Source organism: Sinocyclocheilus rhinocerous, unplaced genomic scaffold (assembly GCF_001515625.1).
Source record: "Sinocyclocheilus rhinocerous isolate Xijiao unplaced genomic scaffold, SAMN03320098_v1.1 scaffold1251, whole genome shotgun sequence".
NCBI classification, from domain to species: Eukaryota; Metazoa; Chordata; class Actinopteri; order Cypriniformes; family Cyprinidae; genus Sinocyclocheilus; species Sinocyclocheilus rhinocerous.
The window spans coordinates 487067-508687 of NW_015636566.1; the positions used below are offsets into that span (position 1 = coordinate 487067).

The 21621-nt window shown below is 36.3% G+C and overlaps 2 protein-coding genes, 1 long non-coding RNA gene and 2 other non-coding genes across 11 annotated transcripts in view; 3 read left to right on the forward strand and 2 right to left on the reverse strand.

Annotated features, from left to right (window-relative positions):
• The first annotated feature begins 3162 nt into the window (after positions 1–3162).
• On the forward strand, positions 3163–4225 carry LOC107747991 (uncharacterized). Its single transcript, XR_001640863.1, has 3 exons — positions 3163–3277; positions 3748–3855; positions 3949–4225. It is a non-coding gene; the product is annotated as an uncharacterized LOC107747991 (long non-coding RNA).
• Positions 4226–6778: 2553 nt separating this feature from the next.
• LOC107747982 (pancreatic progenitor cell differentiation and proliferation factor B) lies at positions 6779–8721 on the reverse strand. The gene is made up of 5 exons (XM_016562625.1): positions 8540–8721; positions 7958–8050; positions 7780–7857; positions 7362–7461; positions 6779–7181 (listed from the first exon to the last, which is right to left on the reverse strand). Exons 2-5 carry the CDS (start codon positions 8010–8012, stop codon positions 7058–7060), a joined length of 357 nt encoding a protein of 118 aa, XP_016418111.1. The 5' UTR covers positions 8013–8050; positions 8540–8721; the 3' UTR covers positions 6779–7057.
• A 785-nt stretch (positions 8722–9506) lies between these two features.
• On the forward strand, positions 9507–9578 carry trnae-cuc (transfer RNA glutamic acid (anticodon CUC)). Its single transcript has one exon. It is a non-coding gene; the product is annotated as a tRNA-Glu (tRNA).
• Positions 9579–9903: 325 nt separating this feature from the next.
• Positions 9904–9975, forward strand: trnae-cuc (transfer RNA glutamic acid (anticodon CUC)). Its single transcript has one exon. It is a non-coding gene; the product is annotated as a tRNA-Glu (tRNA).
• Positions 9976–12068: 2093 nt separating this feature from the next.
• LOC107747983 (tumor protein D54-like) overlaps positions 12069–21621 on the reverse strand; it is a 22690-nt gene continuing 13137 nt past the window's right edge. Inside the window, exons 3-8 of one of the 7 annotated variants that reach the window (XM_016562627.1) lie at positions 18233–18280; positions 16862–16963; positions 15211–15237; positions 14810–14851; positions 14424–14472; positions 12069–13645 (exon numbers count right to left, since the gene is read on the reverse strand). In XM_016562627.1, the coding sequence (XP_016418113.1) occupies positions 13559–13645; positions 14424–14472; positions 14810–14851; positions 15211–15237; positions 16862–16963; positions 18233–18280 (355 nt within the window). In that variant the 3' untranslated portion in view covers positions 12069–13558. Of the gene's footprint in view, positions 13646–14423; positions 14473–14809; positions 14855–15210; positions 15238–16861; positions 16964–18232; positions 18281–21621 lie in introns of all 7 variants that reach the window. The other 6 variants (XM_016562626.1, XM_016562630.1, XM_016562629.1 and 3 more) reach the window with 6 other exon arrangements.

Below are 21621 nucleotides of genomic sequence, written 5' to 3' on the forward strand. Positions count from 1 at the left end.
TCATTCCAAACCCGTAAAAGCTTTGTTCGTCTTCGAAGGTGGCCTATTCTGATGATGTCTTTCATACGTTTCTGGACCTTGAAAGTGCAATTTACTTGGCAGTCAATGGGACAGTCACAAGCCTCCCGGTTTTCATCCAAAATATCTTAAATTGAGTTCCGAAGACGAACGAAGTTTTACGGGTTTGGAACGACATGGGGGTAAGTGATTAATGACAAAATTTTCATTTTGGGGTGGAGTAACCCTTTAACAACTTTCTTCAAAATATTTTCTTTTGTGTTCTACTAAAGAAAGTCATACAGAGTTGAAACGACATGAACGTGAGAAAATGACAGAATTTTCACTTTTGGGTGAACTTTCATTTTAATAATGTATGTATATAATTACAGATACAATAACCTGTATATACATTTTTTTTTTAATGTCCAAAGGATGTATTTTTGTTTAATTACAGGGGGCACATTCTCTGCGTATTTTAGCCAGTTTAATATTTAAAATATTATTATTATTTTTTAAATTATTCATTATTTTGTACCTGTTTCTCCTGTCCCCCTATTTTATTCTCTTCTCACCATTCACCTTTATACAGAATAACCTTTAATGCAAGGCAGGACTGTCAACAGACGAACTGCATGCTTTACCCCAGTGGCTCCTCCTATTCAGGACTCTTTAGCAGGCATGTCACATAACACGGGTCTTTCTGAAATAGTCCTGTTTTTCTCACCAGGAGAATATAGGTCAAAGTGGACTGATGGCTTGCAGGTTTTTCTCTAACCTCAAAGACCTGTGGGTTGAATTTTGCAGAGATTATTATGGAAATAATGAAAATACAGAAAGCCAACAAGAACACAATCTACAGACAGTATGCTTAATAAACAGTGTACTTTGTTAATAAAACTGTAGCATCCATGTGCACACGTATAAGCTCATATCTTGTGCAAAGAATTTCCGCTGGCGTTTGCCAGTGCTGGAAAATATTGTATCAGCGCATAAGCATCCCAACCTTTCCTTCATCCCAGTGTTTTTCTCAAAGGGTCAAGAAAGCATATGGGTGTTCCTCAGGGTGGGACCTTCAGCTCCTTAGCGAATAGCTTGTCACTTCTTGAGCCTGAAGCAAAGGAGGGGTTTGATATAAAGCTACCTCATCTGTGTATGGATATGCTCAACGAGTCCAGGCTTTCCCTTCTTCACAATAGTTAAAAAGCATTTTTTTCTGGAACATTTACATTGCCCTTGGACTTTAAGGATTTTTACACATGACAGACAGCCTAGAAAAAGGCAAGGTCCACTTAAAGATAACATCAAGACATAATGCATGGACTTTAAAACAACCTAATCATATTCGACACATTTCTAATCATATATCTTTCTGTTAGGAATATAAACAACAATGTTCTTGTTTTTATATTTGAAGAAATGTTAAACACTTAAAAACTTTAAGCAGACTTCTCACACTTGTGTGTGTATGTCTATATATATATATAAACTGACCTAGATATGTATAATACGTTGACATACTAACCAAACAGGTCACTGAGAAAGCAGCCTTTGTCCAGGACTTTTTGAGTTGTGTTGAGTCGTTTTTCATAAATGTACTTTGTAGCTTGTTACTGTGTTTTGTTTTACTGTGGATGAAGTTACTGTGGGGGCTGCTTTTCCTCTTCTTCTTTATTTCTCTTTCTCTTAGTCCAGTTTCTGCCTCTTCTACTTTCATTCTTATGCCTCTCATTCTTTCTTCTTTCTCCCTAATACACACCTGCCCACCACATACAGCAATTCACAGAGAAATCATTTCTTTTGGTCTTTGAAAAACGCCTGGAGGACTGACATGAATCTTTATAGAAGAACGACACCATTACCTTTTCTGTTTTCTGTAGTATCTTCAAATCCAGACCACTCTGTTCATGTACTAACCTTTCTCAACCTTTCAAATGAGATCAAATGGTGATCAAGACCAATTTCATGTTGACTCAGTGAGGGATTAGTGTTCAAGACTAGTCTTGTGCTTAAGGGAGCCTTAACAAAAAAGCCTGTTATGTGTCTAAGAAAAGAAAGAGTCATGCAGGAGACTGCAGAGCTGTTGAGAATCATTGTATTCTGCATCAAAACAAGAGCACCAGTATAGAAGAGATCAAACGATACATTTCTGGCTGGCTATATAGAGCAAAGTTCATTTCCATAATTAGCACTGTCCAGCTATGATCGCATGCTATCTTCTCTCAGAGTGTAGTGTGGAGGAAGTGATTTTATTTTTAGAGGTGGAACAGTATTTTGGTAGAGATTATCAGACACACCTTGAAGATAAAGAGTATGACAAAGATTTGTCAGTCAAACAGGAATTATGTCAAATCACACAAAAATGACTGCTATTATTAGCCCTTGTGAATTCCCGTCAGGCACACATAACAAACATAACAACTGTTTTTCACTCTTTCTGCAAGTTACTGTACATCGATATCAAAATAGTATGTGGCGACAAGTGACTGCTTATATGTGTATGTCACTGAATTATTAATTTGACTGATTCATTCAGGAGTGAGTGATTCATTGAATTATTCACTCAACTGGTGAGGTAAAGGCCAATGTATACTTTTGATTATGATTTGTTATGCTTTTGCTAGCTTATGTGTACAGCTGAACGTGTAGCCTTTCAAAGATAGTGTGCGCAAACATCGACACAGAACGTTTCATCCTTGTGTTCGCGTTATTTCTATTTCACTGTTACAATGTCTTTATACTCATTTAAACTTCTTATTCTATCTCTTCCGTTACTTTTTTGACTGTGCATACCCTAGCAAAAACAGAAGTCTACTTTGGGCTTCATATTACTGGCTTCCACGACCCTACAGAGGACAAGCATATTCTGTTTACAATTTGAGCAAAACTGGGACAAAAGTCCTTTTTTTTTAAACTTTTGACACACATGTGATTGATCTACAATCAACATGTTTGTTTTATGTGGAATCAACATGTCTTGTCTTTTTAAAAGCATGATAAGAGTTTGTGGTTTTTCCTCATGTAGGACTTTGACCATTTTTTCACAGATATTTTTTTGCTATCATGTTTATGTGGCTCTGATCAGGATATTTGTTCCCTGACCATAAAATGAAGCTTGTTCAGCACTGACCTTAACTCCTCCTTCTTTGCTATGTTTCCAGGTTCCAAAGAACACTCCACTTTCCAAGCATTTGGTTCTGTCATATGTACACATAAAAGCTGACCATGACCACCGTAAATGCCCCTGTGTGTCTCCTTGCTCGGAATGAGTTTTATCGGAGTAAGTGCAGTACTATTTTTAGCTCTTCTCTGTTTAACCAGCTACAGGACACGTGTTATTCTGACTATCTGCGGTTTCCCAAAGCTCTATTTGTTTCTCATGAATGACCTTGTACCTGAATGTACAGCACACTATTCCAATTTTAGCCTTATCAACAGACATAGTCATTGACTAATTTGTTGACCAAATAAAAACATCAGTCCCAATTTTGTGAATTGCCAGAAATAAACCTAATTTCATTGCTTAAACTCTACTGAGTACTAAAAACATGTAAATAAATGTAATATATAAACCAAAAATGTTTAATATTACATTTAAAGGATCTCTGAATCTTTACTAAAGTTACAGAAGGATTACAATTTTTAAAACGCATGCCTAAGAGGATTTACTCAGTGGGGATGTGGTCGTTTGAAGTAGCTTTCTTCAGATTCTGTGTACGTGTTTCTGTATGTGATTGTTTTTGTTTGCAGGCATCTGCCCGACAGACAAAATGAAGGCAGTTAATAGTCTTTCTGATAACTTAATGGAACCAAAGCAAAGACAAGTGACTGTCTGGGTGACCAAATCCAAGCACCAAGGTGTAGTATGAGTTTAACTGAGATCTGTCGATCTAAATAGTTGTACATTTAGCCCTACTGACAGCAAGACCATGTCTTTCTATCTAAATACAGATTTAGGGCCAATGAGCGATGGCTGGACAATAAATGTGGTTTTAAAGAGACCGGCATCCAGGGGAACCTCTTCCAAACGGCAAAGCCCTGCTGATCGTGAGGTGAAGTAGACACCTGCACAAGAATGGTGTATAGAGCGCTGGAAAAAATATGCTTCACTACAGACACAATATGTGAATGTGCTGTTTAAAAGTGCTGCTCCAATAATAGGCTTCTATTTTTTTTTTTATTCAAGTGCATAGGATTGTAAGGATTTTTATTATTATTTTTCTGCCGTAAAACTGATCGTGCAGACCAGTAAGGCCTAGAGACTTGAAACTTGGCCAGATGGTAGAGCTCAATTTGGGAAGAGACTGGCAAAGACTCACCCCAATGCTAAATAATTGCAAAATAATACGTAGTCTTTTTTCATATGTGTTTAAATGCCTTAAAGTGCCAATTTTTTTTTTTTTTTTTTTACTTGGTTGCTTAGTTTGTGCATTAGTGGTGGAATTGGAAGTGTTTTTTTTTTGTTTTGTTTTTTAATATACAAAGGGTACTGCAATATTAATAATAGTACATTCAAAAAATCAATAGACTGATTTGCAGCATTGTTTAGATATCTAGAGGCCTTTTAATGCTAGAGAAGGACAAATTATTTTTAGTTTATACGCTACCATTCAGAAGTTTGGGGTTATCAAGTCTCTTATGTTCACCAAGGCTGCATTTGCTTGATTAAAAATATAGAAAAACAAGAACATTGTAAAATATTATTACAGTTTAAAAGAAGTTTGCTCTGTTTGAATATATCTTCAAATATAATTTATTTCTGTGATGCAAAGCTGAATTTTCAGCATCATTACCCAGTCTTCAGTCAAATGATTTTTCAAAAAATATTTTAATATGATGATTTGCTGTTCAAGAAACATTTATTATAATTAGTGTTGAAAACAGTTGTGCTGCTTAAAATGTTTGTAGACACCACAATACGTTTTTTCAGGATTATTTGATCTATTTATATAAAGTTCGAAAGAGCAGCGTTTGTTTGAAATGTGATTTCTTGTAACATTACAACTCAATCACTCATCCTTTCTGAATACATTTTTTCATTTAAAAAAAAATTAATAAAAAAAAATTCTTACTGACCCCAAAATTTTGAACAGTAGTGTAAATATACTGTATAGCATCCATATAGCCAAGCGTTGCATTTATTCTGCCTCACTTTACACTAGGCCCCATCTACAGTCTGAGACAAAGTACTCCTAAAAGAACGAATTGGAGAAATTGCAGCTAAAAATACGTTAAAAGATCCAAATATTTAAGAGAGCCATTGTTTGTTTGCTTTTTTGCATGCACATCAGCTGGACCAACCTAAACTGTAATGTGTGTTTTGACAAATAATACTGTTAGATTTAATTGTCAAGATTAATTTGACATGGCATTGAAAGTTTTGGAGAGCTTTTACCTTCCAAATACATAGAAACATTTTCTATTGGCTACATAGAAAACAGCCAATATGGCAACTGAGTAAACTGATTAGTCATTTACAGATTTTGACATCCCTCAATTCTGGCCATAAAAAGTAGGCCTACATTAAATTTCTTTTCATCGTCAATAAACTACCAATCACCGAACCTGTCACAGTCTCTTAGTTGGGACCTGTTGCTGCGAACAAAGGAGAAATTATGTCTGAAAAAGAACAGAGTCAGCATGCCACAAAGAGGCTTTTCCATGTATCTAGCCAACCATCAGAACTTAGTGACCTGGAAAATCCATGTACACATGGGAACAAAGCTGTACAACGTCATCTCTACAGAGCAATTTTCCATATTGACTGTTTCCCATATTCACTGTCTGTGTTTGGTCTACCACCCACACTGCTCATTTTGAAGTCCACAGGCACTATGTTCTGTCCCTTTTGGTGTACACAAACCATGTCAAAGTATGAAATCGGTGTCGTCTGTTCAGAACGCAATGCACTAGTTTAGCAAAATGTCTTTAAAATGCTTTATTCCTCTCGAGAGCACTTCAAACCTCTTTATTCCTGGACCTGCCGCTCACCCTATTCAAAGGGATGCTGAGCTCAAAGCATTTATTTGATTAAAACGACTTTTCCAAAAATCATTTAACGGTTACCTTTTTTTTGTGGATCATTTCTGTATGAGAACTGACATTTCACTCAAGAGCAGTTGTGACATTCTGTTACTATCCAAGAGTCCTGTTTGTCTCCGTACCAAAGTCCATTTTGAATGCAGATGCACTGAATTTAGCTTCAGCATGCTTGTTATATAATCAAATCATTCTTATATATGAAATGAATATAATGCAGAAGGGGGCGCTTTTCCTTCACCACACACTCGGAACACAGACAAATTAGTACATGATGATACACGTACACAATTCCCCATAACCATCACCATTTGTCTGATGAAGAGCCTGCATGCTCGAAACGTCACACACGCTATGCGACAGTTCTTTTAAAATACATTTTTGATACTTTTGGAGCTTTGGTGTTGCCGACTTTACATTTAAAAAAAAATTCCATAACCATGTCATACATCAAAATAACTATGTGCAGATAAATTGAGAATAGTATCTCCTCTCAAAACTTCATTTTAGAGGAAAAAGGGCAGAATTTGTCATTTTAGCATTTGATTATTGCTGCGCTTTTTCTGAAATGCAACTTTCTGTAAACTATTATATGCAATCTATAAAAACAAATTTTTGGAAAAGGGGGTCTTTTCTCTTAAGTGTAAAGGAGAGATGGTGGTGTATGATTTCTTCATAATACAGACATTTTTGAATTGAATTAACATATAAAGCAAAATTAAAAGAAATTCAATAGAAGTAGTGGGCTGTTTAAGACCATTTATTGTGCTGAAAAACACAGGATAAGACAACAAGTAACAAAAACATCTCCATCAGTGTTACAGATGTGTAAAAATGTACAAAATTATTTTTGCAAGTTTCAGCTCTTCCATTTATTATGTGATATATATATATAAAACGACGAATACAAAAAAAGAAAAAGTACTAAAACAGCCTATTATATGGATGAGAAATTAAAAGAAAAAGAAAAGAGGAGCTGTCCCCTGTCCCCTAGCGTTGGTGTCCTGATCTGGTGTCTGATTCAGGAATGAGAAGAACTCCCCGCCTCCGACTTGCCTCCATCGCTACTTTCGCTCACTTGCCTCATCACCATTTCCCGGGCAATACATGTCACCTGCCCATTGGTCACACTCACCACCCCTGACCTGCAGTGAGCAAATCACATTAAGGGATTTAGAATTTAGAAATGTATATAGCAAACTAACACCCTTTGTTATAAAATCTAAAATTTGCAACTGCATCTGCAATTAAAGAGTGTATCAGCCCTTGGCAAGGCCTTCATGTTACATGCACCAACTCGGGTGAAACTCAATTCAGTGACTCACTTCTGCTGAGCCTCCTCGGTAAGAGTTCCCATCCCAGGCTGGTTCTGCTTCCCAAAGAAGAAACTGGACCACCAATGGCCAGAATCCTGTTTGGGCAGACCTAAAGCACAATTAAACAACAGGTCAGAACAAGTAAAGCACCATCATGTAGGCACAATCACTGTTAAAGAGTCTCTAAACAAAGACATGTAGGCCGATGCATGCATGCATGCAGTCAGGAAAAGGCAACCGCTCAATCCAAGATGACTAAGCAACAATCATTTGGGGGGGGGGCGTTTGAAAAGAGACAGAAATGAAAGGTAACTCACCTGGGTGATGTGGAATAACCTCCCCACTATACTCGGAACTGCCACACGAGCTGCTACTGGATGTAGAGCCAATGCGCCCTTAAAAGAGACAGAAATGAAACGTAACTCACCTGGGTGATGTGGAATAACCTCCCCACTATACTCGGAACTGCCACACGAGCTGCTACTGGATGTAGAGCCAATGCGCCCTGAAAAGGAACAGTCTTATAAGGCAATTTCTCTTTATAACATCAACTATTAATAGTTTCATACACCTATAACAGTAAAGAACTTGCAAACGCAACTTACTTCTGTAGTAGTCGTGAGTAGCAACTAGGGAACCACTAGCTGGGATGGCTGCCATTTTACAGACGTGTGTAAACAGTGACTTAGATGGAAACCCTGTGAGAAGACATTTGGTCAGACATGACTGCTTCTGTAGCAAATAATACAAACTAGATATTAACTTCTCATCTTAAACCGGAGAATGGATTTTAATGAAGACAGACTCAGGGAAGGCATTTAAAAGATTTCATCAATCACAACATGGTTTTGGTGACATATTGGTATTGTAAATGTTACTCGTTATACAGTTTAGTGCCAAACAACAAGACTAACCAAACTGACATTATGCCACTTGAGATATTCTTTACAAAAAAGCTTCCTACAGAATTTTTCAGAAAACTAAATTACACGAGGATGTTACAGTAATCTCACTGAAATTACAGCAACTGCGATCACAAAACAAACATTTTTGTCTCAAACGTGAGAAAACATGCACCACTACAGATAAACGACACTAATAATGTTAGATTAAACGTATTTTTCTCAGATTCTCCGAAACAAACAATGACCACCCTTTAAAACATGAAGCCTAAACCACAATCTCACCTTCTTCTGCCGCTCGTGCTGATGTTATTAAAGCACCCAGCTCAATTCAGTCGGAGGCTTTGGGGAGAAAACGCTAGGCAACGGTGCCCATTTGAAAAGGTTTGGATGGATAAAACCCTCCACGTCCGGTAATATCTAACTTCACGTTACCGCAGTGCCGTTTAACAAAAACAACTCGTTCGCTTAAATTTATACAGAGAGATGACGTCGACGACAAGCACTGGTGACGGAGGCGTGGCCTTTCGCTCCTCTATAAAAACCCCTCAGTGTGTGGAACCGGATCAAACCAGCGAGAGCCAGGACGGAACGGCTGGTGCTTTAAGGCTGATGATACACGGGGCAACTATGGGCAGTGTTGGCGTCAACGGCAAACCAGTTTAGACACAGGGCCCACGACCGATCTAAAGTATCCAGATAGAAATATGTTACCCATTCTCAATGGGGAAGTGCCCAAGCAATATTGCTCTAAAAAGTGTAACATCAGCCTTAGGGTTTGGACTTCGGTATTGCAACTGATTGCGCCCACTAGACTTCATAACATTATCAACAAATATGCATACCGAATACATATATAATCCTCTATAAAAACCCCTCAGTGTGTGGAACCGGATCAAACCAGCGAGAGGCAGGACGGAACGGCTGGTGCTTTAAGGCTGATGATACACGGGGCAACTGTGGGCAGTGTTGGCGTCAACGGCAAACCAGTTTAGACACAGGGCCCACGACCGATCTAAAGTATCCAGATAGAAATATGTTACCCATTCTCAATGGGGAAGTGCCCAAGCAATATTGCTCTAAAAAGTGTAACATCAGCCTTAGGGTTTGGACTTCGGTATTGCAACTGATTGCGCCCACTAGACTTCATAACATTATCAACAAATATGCATACCGAATACATATATAATTTAAATAAATAAATAGTTTGGGATTTGCCTCGATAACACTGCATGACTCTTTCGAAAGCAGTTCCCTGATGGTCTAGTGGTTAGGATTCGGCGCTCTCACCGCCGCGGCCCGGGTTCGATTCCCGGTCTGGGAATTAACGTGTTTTGTGAGGTTTCCCAATTTCACACCCATCATTCATAACAAAACAACACTATTCACAGCTATTCATTAAGAGTGAACGTGTATGTGTGACATTGCGAATTAGCTGTTATTCAGAATATGATCGGCATTTGATGAATAAAAACAGTTTACCTACCGATGATCTGATCATATTGTAAAAAAACTGAGGACTGATGTTTGCTTTTTAGCCATAAACAGGGTTTAAATTGGGCCGGGGTCGTCCGGGGCTGAGCCCCGGCACATAGACTCGACATTAACGATTTGCCTCGATAACACTGCATGACTCTTTCGAAAGCAGTTCCCTGATGGTCTAGTGGTTAGGATTCGGCGCTCTCACCGCCGCGGCCCGGGTTCGATTCCCGGTCAGGGAATTAACGTGTTTTGTGAGGTTTCCCAATTTCACACTCATCATTCATAACAAAACAACACTATTCACAGCTATTCATTAAGAGTGAACGTGTATGTGTGACATTGCGAATTAGCTGTTATTCAGAATATGATCGGCATTTGATGAATAAAAACAGTTTACCTACCGATGATCTGATCATATTGTAAAAAAACTGAGGACTGATGTTTGCTTTTTAGCCATAAACAGGGTTTAAATTGGGCCGGGGTCGTCCGGGGCTGAGCCCCGGCACATAGACTCGACATTAACGCTTCATTAACGCCAGACAAGTAACATTATTAAAACATCAGTAACCAAAGATAACTATGTGAACACCAAAACACAAGTATTATTCTGATTTTATTACATTTAGAGTAAGTGGCGAATAGTGGATATAGCTGTATTTAATGCATCTATTGACGGAATAAGGTTGCGCTGCTGAGGCGAGGCTGAAAAGAAACAGCACCCTGAGGTAAAAATTCAAAATGGAAAGTTTTTATATTTAAAATACAGTTAGTTAGGCAACATCACACAACGTTTTCACCATTACAACTGTTTAATAGTTCTATTTCAAGAAGCAAATGCGATAATATTATTAGGTCACTTACATTTCAGACGGAATTTGCTTTTACTGTTTGTTTGTTTTTGTTCAAATAAGTGCAGCCTTCATGAGCATGAGACTTAAAAAAATATTACAAAATCTTACTGACCCCAAACTTTTGTGTACATGTAATATTTATTTTAAATGGGCTAGTTTGTGCAAGTAAATTTATTTAAACTGGTTGTTAAAAGTTCAAATGGATTGTGTTCTGTTCTGTAATTGCTGTTAATAAATCTGTCAGAAAAAAACTGCTAAATGACTAAAAGTAAAAAAAGTAAAGTAAAGTAAACAGCGCATCTGACAGCAACCAGACGATTCATTGTTGATTGATTCCGTGTTTTGAACGAATCGGTTGAGTGAGTCAAAGTTTCATTAGCCCATGCAGAAACATCTGATGAATCTGCAGTTTGAATGAATCGTTTGAATGAACGACTCAATGACTCACTCATTAAACGCTCACTACTGGCACCTACTGGCGTTTTAATTTCGTTGAACAGTATAATTTCCACCATCATTTCTTGTTCGTATATTCAAAAACATTTAAAAGAATCTCATAATATTATTTAATGCAGTTGTATTTTTCAGTGTAAATGATTTAATTGATAACGTATAGATAATCATATTAATTTAATTTATAGATCAAATGTAAGAATTTGAAATGAAAGTATTAATTAGATTAGTGGGAAAATGCCCTCTATAAAGGTAAAAAAAAAAACGCCCTTGGATAAAATATTAAAAAACACGCAGATTTATATGTCACAGCTGTTAAAAAAACTGATGAGAATATTGCTTCAAAATAAATCATATTTGCAAAAAAACAAAACACACACACTCGATACCATAGAGCCGCCCCACATAACAAATCCCAATTTAACCCCTGGCCACAAAGGACAATTTGGGGAATACAAACAAGAAGGAATAAAATAAGATGAATATTTTTATTCTTTGTATATTTACTGCTGTTCATTTTAAAAATATTTTCACCTTATATTCAAGTATTTTCACCGTTTTGAACTTGGGTCAGAGAAAAATAAAACAAAATTAATTTAAACCATTTTAATTAAGTTTCTAATTATTAGCTAATTAATATGGTAAAAAAAATTCTGGAAAAATAGGTAGAAGGTAAAATAAGTGAAAAAAACCCATAGTCTGTGAAGTAGAGGCGCTCAAACGTTTTACCACGAAGGGCCAAATACCAAACTTGATTGAAGGCCCTGGATCAAAAGTAAATGTTACATTTTATCCAACTATATATTTACATTTCTAATCAAATTCATAGTTTCTACATATATTTCAATGCTACAATAAAACAAATGCTAAAACACAAAGAAAAGTCGAGGATATCCTCCAATGGCATGTTTGCGTAAAAAGCGCAGAGCCTGTAGAAGCACATGGCTTCTCTAGAGTACGTGCTGTACTGCCACCTCCTGGCAGATTTATGTCCCTAACATTATGAAAGGAAGAGAAAAGAACCAAAAGCCATTTTAACGAATGCTTTATTGATATAGAAACTGACAAAAATAAATGAAGAATAACACCACTGTTGTTGTTAAAGAAAACAATCTGAACAACTAGGCTGAGATCTCTAATTTAAAGCTATATGGTGCCTGTTAACTAAACAACCTCCCCAAAATAATAATAAAAAAGTCCTTTCCCTCTGAATGTTCATGATCTTTTGTCATCTTTTCACCGTTTGCAGAACTACAGGTGTATCCACATAATTCTATGGCATTTTACACATGGATTCCAGTAGAAAGTCACATGAAGTTGGCATCTCATCATCTGCATCAGTCCCTTGCATCTCAAACAATGAGGCATGTAATCATGGTGTAATATACTGAAACAAGGCCACCCACTGACACCCATGTAAGTGAATTAAATATTAGGATAGAACAGATAAAAATGAAGCAAAATAAGATTACATTTACTAATAATGAAATATATTCCAATATCTTTCCGGTAAAAAGTGACTGTGCTACGATACTGACTACAATAGTGTTCACGTCTGTTGGGAAAAACCAACAAATGCCACTAACAAAAGAAATTCAACTTACTTAGCAGGACCTACTCGCCATTTGACATTTTGGGTTAGTGCACTTGAGAGTAACTTCTTTTTTATTTCTTAAAATTTAACAGTGATCTTTGTGATGTGATAGTTTGGTGATAGTTTGTGTGTGTGAAACATTCTGACAGCAAAAAGTCTATGGCATCTGGTACACACAGCATGGCACAAAGCAAAGGCAAGTGATTCCCGACAAACAGCATAAATAAAACATTCCCATCAGTGAAAAAAAATAACTGAACAAGAGCAAGAAAAAGCAAAGGTTAAAAAAAGATCAAGCAAAAAACTATTTAGGGTAACAGGTTTTCACCAGCAACAGACCAACAAAGCAATAGAGAGTGCGAGTGTAAGGCCGACAGAGAGGGTCAGACATTCACCAGGTGTACAGCTTCACATTGTACCGAGTCAAAAATAACTCAACTGAATGCTCAGCAGCATAGAAACCAGCAGCAAGTTTCTTTTCTTTATTGGTCTAAAATCCACCCCCCTTGAGATTTAAATGTTTCTTCTTTGAGTATTTTATACCCCTCTGCCAACTGATGAATGCTGCTTGGCAGTACTGTTTAAATATAGTTATTTGTATTCCATTATAGTCATATATAGATAAAAGTTATGTAAAAACATTATGCAAAGCAGTGTAAAATAGTTTCTAATACAAAATGATTCATCATTTGTCTTCTTTTGTACAACCTGTGATGATTTCATGTCACAGAATCTGTACTACGTGTGTGTTTTCAGTGAGATGAGCAAGCACATGCTAGCAGTAGGTGAAGGGGTATCAAAGGAGACAGAGGAAGGAGGGATGAAAGAATTCAGAGAGAACGGGAGAACTGGGAGAACGGAAGTGTAGGTGTAGTCAGGATTCACAAAGAATGAGATAAGTGTTTAAATCAAGAGGGTGGGCTCTCAGAACGGAGCGTTGTCCTGCATCGGGTTGGACTCGTTCGGAGAGTGGGCACTTTCACCATTGGCTTTCCCTCCAACCACCTTATACTGAGACACACAAACAGAAAAAAACATTAAGAGACACGCAGGACACCAAGTGTCCAAGGAAAAATCAAGTTTAAAAAGCATGTGTCAAGTTCTTAGACGTGCTCTACACAGCATAGTCATGTTGGTTTCATATGGTTCTGTAAAACTTTTATATCCTTTTTTAACAAAAGTTTACATTTAAAGACTCAAAAAAATCATCTGGTGTAATTATAAAGAAAAAAATTTACCATTTATTATTTTAAAATTATTATTTTTTTAAAAGTCATTCCGTTTTTGGGGGGGAAATTGGCCTTGAGAGACATTAAGGGCCCTCTATACAGCATTGATAATAAGAAATATTTTTTGAACACCAAATCAGCATGATAGAATGATTTCTGAAGGATCATGTGACACTGAAGTAATGATGCTGAAAATTCAGCTTTGTATCACAGGAATAAATTACACTTTAAAATATATTAAAATACAAAAAAGTCATTTTAAATTGTACATTTGTTTTCACATTATAATTTACTGAGTTTTTGATCAAATAAATGCAGCTTTGCTGAGTATATGAGACCTATTTCAAAAATCTTGATAGTGTATGTGATATAACTTCTTGTTTTAGGTTTTCTGTTTCCGCTTAATGGTTGTACCACTTGACTTTGATTTGATGGACAAATGTCTTCATTTTTGTCTTTGTCAATATTTTAAATATATCAAATGTATTTTTGAATAAATTAACAGATCTGCCAAAAATAAGCATCATGTATTTGACCCAATTTCAAAAGTGAAGCCTTACCTTGATGTTTCCAACTTTGTCCTCAAATGATTTGAAGGTTGGAGAGTTCCTATTTAACAAAACACACATTAATCCCACAGTTCGTGGCAGAAGAAACATTGCAATTAATTAGACATGAGCAAGTGGACTTAGTAAAGTAACTGGCTTATAAAAGGTAAAAAAAAACAAAAAAACAAGCATGCCAAAAATAAATAAATAAATTTATCAAGCATTATGAGAATATTCAATACAGCAGTTTAAACAGTTTAGTATTATTTGTTTTAATAAAAAAAAAAATAAAAAAAAATTCACAAATTACTAATAATCATTTGAAAATCTAATATTTTATTGTCCAATGAATCAGAAACGTTTGAGTTGAGGGGCAGTGGTTTACCCTAGTACTTTACCTCATAGTTGGCATACTTATTGAATGGCGAATGGAGTAGTTGCTACTTCGAAAGCATTAAAAGGAGAAAAAGTTGTGTGTGTTAGCAAGCAAGCAGGACAGCACGCAAGGCAGAGAGATCAGCTGGGCTACACCACACAAAGACTGCTAGTATGTCTGTGACATTTACAGCTCAAACTTCGGATCTTTAAAAATCACATTTGTTCACACATAATATAGCACTGTAATCATGCACAAGTAGGTAAGAATCAAAATTAGCAGGGTTTCAGAGCTAAAATAACATTAAAATCAATATTACATTTAAATTATAATTAAAAAATTTTTTTTAATTAAATGGGCTTGGTATTACAAACAGAGCTCTATGTTAAGTGTAAATTATTTGATGACATTAATCAGTCTTACCCAAAGGTGTTAGAGAAAGGAAGAGCTCTGTAGACCAAGCAAGGGCAGCGTTTAAAAAGAAAGGTGGAATACAAAAGCAATCAGGTTGGGTGTTAAGCATGACCAAAGCAAGCAGGACGAACAAATTATGAGAATTATTGTTCTGATATAGAGTAATACAGGGAATAGCGAAGTGAACCAAAAAACAATCAAACCATTTTATGGGGTGAATATGATGGATAGATGTTAATGACTAAAAGTGGCTAATAAATTTGAGTGATGTCATTATCTGTCTGATGAATGAAGGGACACAGCAGCAGAGCTTTAATTAATTAAGCATGGCTGAAGCTTTTGATCTGTTGAATGACGTGATTAGCTTCTCTCTGTCACACACTAGAGACTGATTTATGGAGCAGCTAATGATTTTGATACTGGTCTCAGGCCCTCTGCATATCAGAACACTGAGGACCAACTATTCACAGGTCACGTTTAATAGAAGGAAAGTCAGGCCTTCACAAAACTCCTTTTCTTCTGCCTTCTGTTTGTGGAGTGGTGAAGGAAGTTAAATAAATGTGTGCAAATAATTGTAAGAACAGAGACAGTATATGCAGTAAAGTGAATCAGGAGCCAGGAAAACAGGTTAGGGAGAGCTTCTGTTCATTATATGAGGAGTAAAACAGCCGGTTACAGTTTAAGTGGCTCTGCTGACTGTGGTCGCACTGCATTAAAGGCAGAGTGAGTGATTTCTGGTAGCCAATGTTGATATTTGAAATCACCAAAACAAACACGCCTCTACCCCAAAAGGGTCTTGCCCCTATTTTGATAGCTCCGCCCCACATATACGTACGCAACCCAGGCAACGATTAGTTCTGTGAAACAAAGCAAAACCAATGTTACACCGTGTCTACGGACGTGAGCGGCGAGGCGCAACAATGTCCGTCCCATGCACTGAACGCGCTCTCATCCACATCACGAGTAGACACGCCCCTTATTGCTGATTGGCTACAAGTTTGTTTTGCGATTCGGCCCGAATCAGTTTTATAAAGTGTTTTTGAAAAATCACTTACTATGCCTTTAACACTCATTATGGATAATAATGGCTTCATAGTGATGATGAATGGCAGTAGGATATGACAAATGCAAAAGAGTGGATCAATAACCAAAGAGAGAACGTAGGCATGAGGGCTTTGTTCACACTGTATACAAATCCAATTCAGTTTCCAATCCAATCTTTTGTCTGCATTGTGATTTCATCAGATTTCAAATCACATATGGATGTTGTTTGGACTGTATATTTCTTTCTTTTTTGGTATTCAGAATCAATGATTTTGAGTAGGATTTTTGCTGCCTGTCTAAACGAAGCCAAAGGCATGTGATGGAGAAATGCCACATATACACACACACATAAATGCAGTTTAAGATAAATCATGAACAGTTTTGACACAACAGATCTGAACTGCTAAGTTAGACAAAACACTTGGACATTAACCAGGAACAATGGTTAGTCTAAATTCATATTACCCAAGAAAAATTGTGAATTAAATAAAAACATATGCAAATTTAAGTGACTGCAGAGTCACGTTGTAATTTGTGATTGAAAAAAAAGAAAAGAAAAAAAAGTACTAGAGAAACAGAGGACGCACAAGGGTGGGCATTTTGACTTGTGCATTACCTCATGTCACCCAGTTTCCTGCTGATGGCCGTGCCAACGGTGGAGAGGGCGGCTGAGGTCTTCTGTCCAGCCTGAGACAGCGTTTCCTGAGTCTTTTTATACCTGTAAGAGAAAGAACGCAGAGAAAAGAGGATGTGGGGGGAGAGAGAAAAATATTTGAAAAAATCACGTGAAACTCTTTAATGTCCATGAATTTCTCAGGAGTTAGTCAACAAGACCACAGCCTCCAGATAACAAACACCAGTCATACCACCCTTAAAGTCATCAGAAATGTTGTTAGTTGTTTCACTGGATACCGAACGAAATGCTCTCTTAATATACACTACCATTCAGAAGTTTGGAGTAAGATTCTGTTTTAAAAGAAACTGAGATTATACATTCCATTAACAACCCTCTACATTGCGAGTAAATCACTCGCATATGCGACTAAATCTTCACTCTGGGCGACTAAATGATGTCTAACATTAGCCAATTGCTAATAAATTCTCAGATTTTACTCGCCAGTGTGTGAGTTGGAGGCTAAGTATAAGTTTAGCACAGATATATTTTCACTCGCCGAACACTCTCTGACTGAGCGCTTCAGAGTTTCACTCTCCGTCAAGCGATCTGCGCTGTTTTTCAGTTCATCAGAATGGATGTGCAACGCACCGTAAACTCTATGAAGGCGCACGACTCGCCGTCGCTTTGTTTCAATTGCCAAGGTGTCCGTAGAGGGCTGATTAATCAAAAGTGATTAAAAAAATGTTATGGCAAAAATGTTACAAAAGATTTCTATTTCAAATAAATGCTGCTCTGTTGAACTTTCTATTCACCAAAGAATCCAGGGAAAAAATGCATCAGTTTCCATAAATACATTAAGCTTTTCAACTGATAATAATTAAAAATGTTGCTTGAGCAGCAAATCAGCATATTAGAATGAATTCTGAAGGATCATGTGACACTGAAGACTGGAGTAATGATGCTGAAAATTCATTTTCACAAAATTCATGAAGTACACTTTAAAATATATGAAAATAAGAATGTTTTTTAAATTCCAGTTTTAAATTGTAATAATATTTAAATTCCAGTTTTAAATTGTAATAATAATATAACACTGTATTTTGATCAAATAAATGCATCCTTGGTAAGCATAATAGACAAAAAAAATCATACAAATTCCAAACTTAAAAAGTAATGCGCATCTACAGAGTAAGCTCATTTAAATTGCAATTCACAATACTTATAATGCAATATAAGATTGCATTATCTAATAAAAATCCACAAAGCAGAGCAAGCCACCCTAAAACAATCTTTTAGCCCTTCGTGACCTTAAAATAGCAGAAAACATACTTTAAAATACACAAAATGAATGTAAAGAATGAAGTAACTCACACTTCAGAGCTGGAAATGTCATCCAGAGTGGCAGAAGCTGAAAGATATCTACAGTACAAACGAACAGGGTAATACATTCAAATCTCCACTCTCACAGTCACAACGTGCTATAAACACACACACAGCGTATTTCATTTTTAAATTTATGATTATACAATTATGCTGCCTCACAAACAGAACACAAGCGCTGCTAAAATGCACAGCCAGAGAAAAACAACACCAGTTTATTTGACATCCTTCTTAAACACAAACTCCTGGTGTTTAACTTGAGAAACTTGTGTGCTTGAATAAGATGTGTGAGTATACTGGAGCTTTCAAGCAGAAAAAGTCTCAGTCAGCAAACCTTGAAAGTCAAAACGACATAACAAACCACCTTTTGTTATGCCACCTTCAACTGATAAACAGTTATTGGGAATCAAGTAGCATGTTAGTGCAGAGGATATTGCAAAGTGGATCTTGATGTAATATTCATGACTATAGAAAGTGCACAAAACTGCAGAATGGTTTCAGGAAGCATTAATTGGCCTGTACTGCTGCAGACGTGGCATTCGTTCATCTGAACCTGACAAGACTTTCCTTACACAAACATATGCCCTCTCTGTAGACGTTTCTGTGTGTAAAGAGGGAAGTGGGAGATCTCTCACACACTCGTGATAACGTAGCCTGTCTGACAGGTTTATGAACCCGCAACTACATCAGGACTGCCGCTAAAAGTCATGGGACCCGGGGGAAACCACAGAGGACCTTAGCAACTTTAGGCTCATCACAGGACCCGATTCCAGATTTACCTTCTGACGACAGCCCTGTTTATAAAGCTAAACCCGTTAATATTACTGCAACACAATTTGTTAACTTTTTAAAACCATGAAAAAATTGTCAAAGAGCTGATTTCTCTTGCTTGACCTTTCTGAGATATGGTAAATCAAGCAAAATGGCAGCAGCTTCAACAGTTAGCAGTAGCTAAGAACCTGTTTGATATGCTATTTTATTATAGTTAGAGTAACCTAATGTGCCTTTTTTGTTCAATATATTGTAAAAGTACATACAATACCATTTAAAAAGAAATTAATACTTTTATTTAGCAAGAACATATTAAAGTGTTCAAAGTGACAGCAATAACTTATATTCATCAAATAATCCTGAAAATATTATGAACCTACATTAAAATTAGGGCTGGGTATCGATTCAGATGTCCCGATTCGATTCGATTTCGATTCGCAACTCTCGATTCGATTCTCGATTTTTTTATTACATTCAGTGAATATAGTTTTAATACAAATGCTATTGATATTTCTAAAAAATGAACAGTAAACATCAGTTTACAAATGGTGAATTAATAAAAAGAAATTAAGAACCACATGCCTGTATTTTAAACCTATACTTTTTTTTTGTATGGGTCCTTTTTTAAACAATAATAGGGCCCTATAAAATGTTCTTAATTTTTCTGGTAATCAGATGAAGGCATAAAACATTAATTTAATTTATCCTAATCAAATGAAAATTAAACCCTTTTATTTTTTGGCAAACAAAGTGCTGCACAACAGAGGTTTACTGTTAAAATTAAAAAGAAAACAGATGTGATTATTCCTTTAAAAATAAAGATTTATTAATATTTATAAGAAGTAGTAGCATTGATTCTTAAGACTGCTAAATAGTAATATATTCTGACAGTAGAACGTTAAACTAAACTTTTATTTTGACGGGTTGCCGTGAAGAACTTGCAGCTGCTGTGTATGTGATATGACGGTAGATTTCTCAAATGAAACGGTAAATGCTAATGAAGTGACTCAGAGCAGCTGGAGATGACATTCGTGTTCATATCATCATATAGTGAGACGGCAGAAGCTGAAAACACCGCGAGCGTCATCCGCGCTTTAGTATGTGTAAACAAAACAGTGCGCCGCGCCATCCGCCATTCATTCATTGCGGAAATCATGGCGCCTTATGCGTGATATCAAATGCTTCCGCAGATTTATAGTATTACTATAGCATTTCACCTGAGCATTGCGAATCACGCATATGGCCATGATAAGAAAGATCGATTCGCGGCTTTTGAGAATCGATATCGAATCGACTTCATTTAAAAAAAACGATTAATCGAAAAAAATATTTTTTTTGCCCAGCCCTAATAAAAATAGAGAAATATTAAGCAGCACACCTGTTTTTAATATTGGTAATAATAAAAAAATGTTTCTTCAGAATCAAATCAGCTTATTATAATGATTTCTGAAGGATCATGTGACACTGAAGACTGATAATGATCCTGAAAATTCAGCTTTGCATTACAGGAATACATTTTTTAAATATACGAAAATGTTCACAACATCTTTGATCAAATAAATGCAGACAGGTGTGCTTAAGAAATGTCTTTCAAATACACACAAAAAAAAAAAAAAGTTAACCCCAAACTTCTATCTTTTGAGCAGTAGTATAAAAGAGGTGAAAAAAAAACGATTAATCGAAAAAAATATTTTTTTTGCCCAGCCCTAATAAAAATAGAGAAATATTAAGCAGCACACCTGTTTTTAATATTGGTAATAATAAAAAAATGTTTCTTCAGAATCAAATCAGCTTATTATAATGATTTCTGAAGGATCATGTGACACTGAAGACTGATAATGATCCTGAAAATTCAGCTTTGCATTACAGGAATACATTTTTTAAATATACGAAAATGTTCACAACATCTTTGATCAAATAAATGCAGACAGGTGTGCTTAAGAAATGTCTTTCAAATACACACACACACAAAAAAATGTTAACCCCAAACTTCTATCTTTTGAGCAGTAGTATAAAAGAGGTGAATTAATGTAGCGATTTCTATTTGCAGCACTGCTATAGAAACAAATCATTTGAACAGGCAAGGATGTGAACAGCTGATTCGAACTTCACCAGCTGATGATTCAGACATGGTACATGAATGCAGCATAACTTTTAAAGAAGCAAAGAGCTGTATGTTCTTGAGTGTTTCAGCATGGGTGGACAAAGAGACTGTGAAGCGAAAAAAAACAGAAAGAGTCAAAAATATATGAGACATGATTCAGTGTTTTAGGTGCCCACTTTAACTAAAAAGCAAAAATACCTCTGTCCTTCGTCATGTGGCAATTAAGATCCAATTTTCTTCTATAAAAAGCCTTTGTCTTTCAATACTATGTAAAGTTTCAGTTAGTAGAGTGGAGAATTAATGGGGCTGATAAGTAGGGCTGGGTAAAAAAAAAAAATCGATATCTCGATATTAATCGATTCTCATTTTTACGGAACGATATCGATTCTTAAATCCCAAGAATCGATTAGTCTAGCCTGTTTTCAGTTAATGGACGGAACGTTGAAGCGCACCTCCCATCCAATAAGTTCAAATTCTGTCCATTGTATTGCAATATTCAAACAAT